We start from the raw sequence: 6,000 nt of genomic DNA, 5'->3' as shown, positions 1-6,000 counted from the left end.
ACTACCTGACTATTAAATGAAAATGTACTTATTTAAGCTGCGAGTTGCTGACGACGTTTATGGGTCTTGTGAAACTATGGGAAAAATGGTAAAAAAAAAAAAAATAGCGACACAAACGTGCGAGAGAACAAAAATTCCGGTGTCTATATATGGACCGTAAAGCAGTTGCGTCATCGGGATTCCTCAGACGTCAGCGATTTCGTCGTGTGATGCCTTCAAGTGCTGCTGTACGAACTTGACGTAGAGTAATGTTTCAATCTCCTTATTTGACTAAAACTATTTTAAACAATCCAAAATCTTTAAAATAAAACAGTTTTGATAGCATATTTAGATTATTTAGACATTATTATTAATACAGTAAAAGTTGCAGACCCCTAAGGGATTGTATCACAAATGATATTTTAAATATATTTTATTCAAAATAAGAACTTCGGATTATAATATTAATTCAACCTTGTATTTTTTTCCGGACGTGATGTTTACGTGAACATTCCGTGTTAGTTCCTGAAGGTATTTCCACTGATGGTGACGTCACAGACACGCGCCACGCCCCCTCTCGACTGAAACTGTCAGACGCACAATCGTTGCGTTAGTCATCCGCTCGTCACCAGCACTTCGTACTCGCACACTTTTCACGACAGACTTTCGTCGGACATGGGTTTCCTCCTGACCAAAATGCTCGCTGTGTTCGGCGACATAGGTAAGTCAATTCTAGATTCATTATTATTATTATTACTATTATAGTTTGTGTAATAATCGTGTAATACTCACGGATATATGAGTTAAAGTTTGTGACAAGATGAGATTTAAATAAAACAATTAAACGTATGATGTTGTCAAAGTAACTACTTAAACAACAATTATATAAATTGACATTTTAAAATAATATTTTTGTCCAATACAATGTTGTTAAACTTTCCTTTTCCTTTCAGAACACAAGGTCATCATTGTGGGTCTGGACAATGCCGGGAAGACGACTGTTCTCTACCAGTTGTAAGTGACAAACTGTGGCATTTCCTTGATGACGTAGAACTAGATCTATAACTAAACATATTGTAGTCACATGTGCGTCACTGTGGTCAACATGAACAGGTTAGTGTAGTGTTTGCTGTAAAAGTAAATATTGGTGCGTAAAAAACAAAACAAAGCCAGGACTTAAACATTTGTTGTGACTCATAAAAGTTCTTTATCCGATGATACCAGAGCGTAAATATTTTAGATAAAGAAACAAATGATAATTACGTAAGTGCGGGAGCGAGTGTTTATGGAACCTATTGGTGGAAAAGTTATAGTAAATATAATGGGCTTCATGGGCATTTTGTTCAGAAAATTAAGTCAAAGCTGTTGAATTGAGCGACTTTTATTTTATTTTGAAACTATATATACGATATAATAACATAGTCAAGTATTGCCATTAATAATGTGGAGGTTTAGGCTTGAGTTGTAATTGAAGTTTATGTAAGAAAAATTACAATCAATTGTATGTGGAAGTGTGTGTTATCATAGTTTATATCAAAGCCTGTGAAGATAAAGCTTGATCAACAAGATGTCATGATGAAAGTGAAACTTACAAAAATAAGGGGATTTTTTTTTTTTTGCATGGGTCAGCACATTTTTGTGAATACTGAATGAGGTCAAAGGTAGTCTAAGTATAAGTTTAGGCTGGTGGTTTTGAACTAGTTACATGGTAATTATCTCAGTCAAACCAGTCAGTCATGTTCAGATTGTATAAGATAAATTGGGATCATAGCCCCGACCAGAACCGGAACTGCTCAGTGGACAAATTCAGTTCTTAATAATTGTCAAATGAGAGGTTTTGAGTGTCATTAAAATAAATTCATCACATAATTGATACATAATTAAGTGTTGAATGGGTCACTTAGCTACTCTCTTCTACGCCCACAACCATTTTGTTTGTCATATTCAATAATTTCAAAGACGTTTTCATTCATTTATTTTCTCTCTCCCTCTCTCGCCCACGAACAGCCTGACAAAAGAGGCCGTCCACACAACACCAACCATTGGAAGTAACGTCGAGGAGATCACCGTGCGAAACACCAGATTCTTAATCTGGGATATCGGAGGCCAGGAGAGTCTTCGTGCCAGCTGGTTCTCCTACTACTGCAACACGGAGGTATGGAGGTCGTGTTTGTCCAGTTCTCTGAGTGTCTTTATCTCTGTTGATCCTGCAGCCGTTGACAGTAGCTGATTATTTCTGCACAGCTGCTCAACATTTTTGCCCTCTGCTCTCTGTGCTGTGATAAGCAACAGTGACCGTATTACGTAACTGTGTTCTTTGTACTGTGCTCTTAACAATGTTTTGTGTACAAGATGTGACATTTGATTGTATCTCTCTACCCCTCAGATCGTCATTCTGGTGGTGGACAGCACGGATCGCGAACGTCTCTCTGTGAATAAAGAGGAGCTGCTGAAAATGCTCGCACATGAGGTACTAACGTGGGGAAGGAAATGTATCTATCATTGTTTTCATGTATGTTTTAATTCATATTACCACAGTCACTGCAGTAAAAATATATATTTTAAAGACTACCCACGGCCCCTAAAATGGTCTGTCGAATCTAAAAAAAAGCCCAGATTAAATACAATTTTAAAAGACACTTATAGATATAGAATTCGAAGGCTCGAAAACAAATGTGCTTATGGTATCCCTTGTGTTGTCCTTGGGTCGAGGTAAACGACCTCCACCACTGCATATGTATTCATGGAAGCCAGGGAGGTCATTCACCTTGACACAGAGACAACACAATGGATACCATGAACACATTTGTTTTCGAGCCACCTTGACCCAGAGATAACACAAGGGTTTAAACAATAATATTTAAGACATAAAGCTATTGTTTACCTGCGATAAGTCGCTGACAAAGATGAAGAAAAAGATCAGTTATTTGTCAGTATAAAGACTATAAGTTTCATAAAGAGTAATTAGAGAAAACAAAGCGGTGATAGGAAATCCCTTAATTATGGGAAACCATAAAATATCCCAACTCTTCCTCCATGAAAGAAAAAACATGCAACAAAGGAATTCCACAAATGAAGGAAGAAATTCTTTAAATTTCAAAAGAAACTTCCTGAAAGGATTGAAACAAAGAGTCTTTCTGTAGAGACGCTGGAGAGAATGAAAGAAAAATATGAAAACGAAAAGAGCAATGAAGAGCAACAAGATTGATTGACTGAATTATTAGTCTCACACGTCATGTGTCCAGGATGTCATTAAACTGAACGTACTGTTCTATTATTATCAAGAATGGAACGTAATTTGTTATATTCACCTTATATACCTTTGTAACCTATTTAGAACTGGGCGTCGACAAAATTAACATTTTATATTATTCAGCGCCCATCATGCTTTTGTGGGGCGTCTTGCGCAAGCTTGAATTCTATGAGGAAGTTCCTGTGGTGTGCGTCAGCCGGCTGAACTATTCATTTCACTGAAAGAAACAATCTAATCTAAAGATCTTCCTGTGTTCTCTAAAGGATCTGGAGAGCGCTGCCGTGCTGGTGCTGGCCAACAAACAAGATGTGAAAGGCTCCATGACTGTGTCCGAGATCTCCCACTGCCTCACCCTGAACAACATCACATCTCACCCTTGGCATGTCCAGCCCTGCTGTGCCCTGACTGGAGAGGGGTAAGTCAATGTACCCTCTTTTCTGGTTTAAGTCCTGGTTGGACTTGAAAATGTATTATTAACTAAAAAAGCAGTGAATTGCAGAATTCCTCTCATATTTCCCCCACTGTGCACATAAAAATTCCTTCTTGGAAGAGCATGAACACTAGGCTGAGGAACATTTGTAATATTATTATTATTACCATAGTAGTAGTAGTAGTAGTAGTAGTATTAAGTATTACATTACATTAAGTATTAATTAGGTATTAGTATTAGTATTTACTCTAAACAATTTCCCGAAGGAGACCTCCTGAGGGATCAATAAAGTTTTACCTTACCTTACCTTACCTTAAGTAAGTAAGCGCCTTTCTCAGACCAGGGTTACAAAAAACTTAAACAATTAAAACAATACACAGTTAAAATACATACTTTCAAAGGCCAAGACAACACAGTGACAAACATAGGTCTTAGTAGTTGTAGTTGTAGTTTGTAAGTAAGTAAGTAAGTAAGTAATTACTATTTGTAGAGCTCTTTTCAAGACCAGGGTCACAAAGCGATTAAACAATCAAAAAATACCTGATAATTGTTGTTATTATTATTGTTTTTATTGTTTTTATTGTTTTTGCTTATTGTTGTCAATTGAATAACTATGTTTTAAAGCTGTATAGATATAATTCCGATGATTTTCAGCGTTTGAAATATGTTTGATGTCAGTGTACTCAGTGAGACGGAAGGTGGCAGTGGAGAGCAAAAACTCAACCTCTAGTTCCAAGAAGAACCAGGCGGATTATTATAATAATGCAATTATTTCCTTTTATTGTATCGAATTTAATCTGTTTTTATTTTTAATTACATGTATTTTTCCTCACAGACAGACAGATGGAAAAACATGATTAGAATGTGTATTGTAACATTCGTATAGAAAATATTTTTCCAGTTTTAATTCATTAACAATAACTTTCAATAAGTAAGTTGTTGTTTTTTAGGAGTATCAGTTTATTATGAGACCTGAAAGAAATATATATCCTGAGCAAATTTTAAAAGACAGTACATGGCAGTGTCAGGTTCAAAGCATACAGTTATTACATCTATTTAATTGGGTTATTTAACTACTTTTAGAGCTCATGGGGGAGAAACACATTTCTTATTATAAAAACTTTTTTATTCAAAAATCCAGAGTATATACATAATTCTTTAGGTTGTTATCGTGTATTGTAATGACTTGTTGATGTGCTCAAAGTGCCTTTTCTTTTCCCTCCCAGTCTTCCTGCAAGCTTGGACTGGATGAAGTCACGTGTTGTTGCGAACTGATCTTCAGTCCAAATCTCGCCTCAGGATTACATCAAGTATTTTTGAAGTGGTGGCTTCCATCGTGTGACTCCGCTGTGAAAGCAAAACCACCTCTGAAGCCGAATGACGTTTAAGACGACAAAGAAAACGCCTTGCTGCCTCCAGTAATATTTATTAATACATGTTGCACTTTCCGTCACACACAAGTGTGTTTACATTACACAACAACCAGAAACCAGCCGTGCCACATTCCTGTGTGAGGTGGTTCCATTTTATTGAACACCAATGCCAGGAATGTTTTGCCTACAATGAATGAACATGCTGTGTTATAAGATAATTAATATTTAATATATAGATGGTACATACAAAGGATTTATTGGTGTCCATTTTCTAAAGTCATATGTTTTATTTTGTCCATCTTTTTTACTGTCTATGATATTTCCTACATACTTATCATTGAGTTATATCTAAATTATTGTGTGGGATAGAATGTATTTTCTGATTTAATCATCCAGAAAGCTACTGATTTTTTTCAAACAATGATGAAAAAAAATGCATGTATAGTGTATATAAAGATTGTGTTAATATTAAATTAGTATATTTTTTAAATAAAAGTTGTTATATAATACCTTACTGTATTGGTTGTTTTGTTTTCTTGCAATTGGATAACACTGAATGAAAGACTACGTTTTAGTTCATATTGAAAGGAACTTTTTAACCTGAACTGAACTCCCTTTAAACCTGTTTTAAAAGATCTGCCGCTGAGACAAAGGTCTCTGCGTGTTAGATAATAATACATATCTGTCTGACAATACTAGTTATAGTTAGCTTATACTATATAAGTATTTGTATCACTGAATTGAGAATCTTTTTAAATGTCTTTGTAAGTGGTGGTTCGTCTTTTGACCAATACGTGGTGCTGTTGTTCATAGATGCAACATTTTTCATTTCAGTATAGATAAGCATTTATACATAAATATACATTATAAAATTACAAACTAAATGATGCTATTCCATCACTTGTATTCAAAATTTGTGTAGTATATTTTTAACACCACTACATATATTTTATTATCATCAACAA

General features: G+C 35.2%; 1 protein-coding gene across 1 annotated transcript; it reads left to right on the top strand.

The window, feature by feature from the left end:
- Nucleotides 1-581: 581 nt before the first annotated feature.
- On the top strand, nucleotides 582-5,549 carry arl5c (ARF like GTPase 5C). The gene is made up of 6 exons (XM_087809737.1): nucleotides 582-700; nucleotides 933-993; nucleotides 1,987-2,134; nucleotides 2,366-2,449; nucleotides 3,496-3,647; nucleotides 4,889-5,549. The coding sequence occupies exons 1-6, from the start codon at nucleotides 655-657 to the stop codon at nucleotides 4,935-4,937; spliced, it is 540 nt and encodes a 179-aa protein (XP_087665863.1). The 5' UTR covers nucleotides 582-654; the 3' UTR covers nucleotides 4,938-5,549.
- Nucleotides 5,550-6,000: the final 451 nt, after the last annotated feature.

The sequence above is a fragment of the Callionymus lyra genome, chromosome 15 (assembly GCF_982586985.1).
Source record: "Callionymus lyra chromosome 15, fCalLyr1.hap1.1, whole genome shotgun sequence".
Taxonomy (NCBI): Eukaryota; Metazoa; Chordata; class Actinopteri; order Syngnathiformes; family Callionymidae; genus Callionymus; species Callionymus lyra.
This window is presented reverse-complemented; position numbering and strand designations above follow the sequence as displayed.

What these genes read in the sequence shown, in the direction of transcription:
- arl5c (XM_087809737.1), top strand. Translation starts at nt 655, where the DNA reads ATGGGTTTCCTCCTGACCAAAATGCTCGCTGTGTTCGGCGACATAG. An exon ending in ACGACTGTTCTCTACCAGTT is followed by an intron (nt 994 to 1,986) that starts GTAAGTGACAAA and finishes GCCCACGAACAG; the next exon opens with CCTGACAAAAGAGGCCGTCC. An exon ending in TGTGCCCTGACTGGAGAGGG is followed by an intron (nt 3,648 to 4,888) that starts GTAAGTCAATGT and finishes TTTCCCTCCCAG; the next exon opens with TCTTCCTGCAAGCTTGGACT.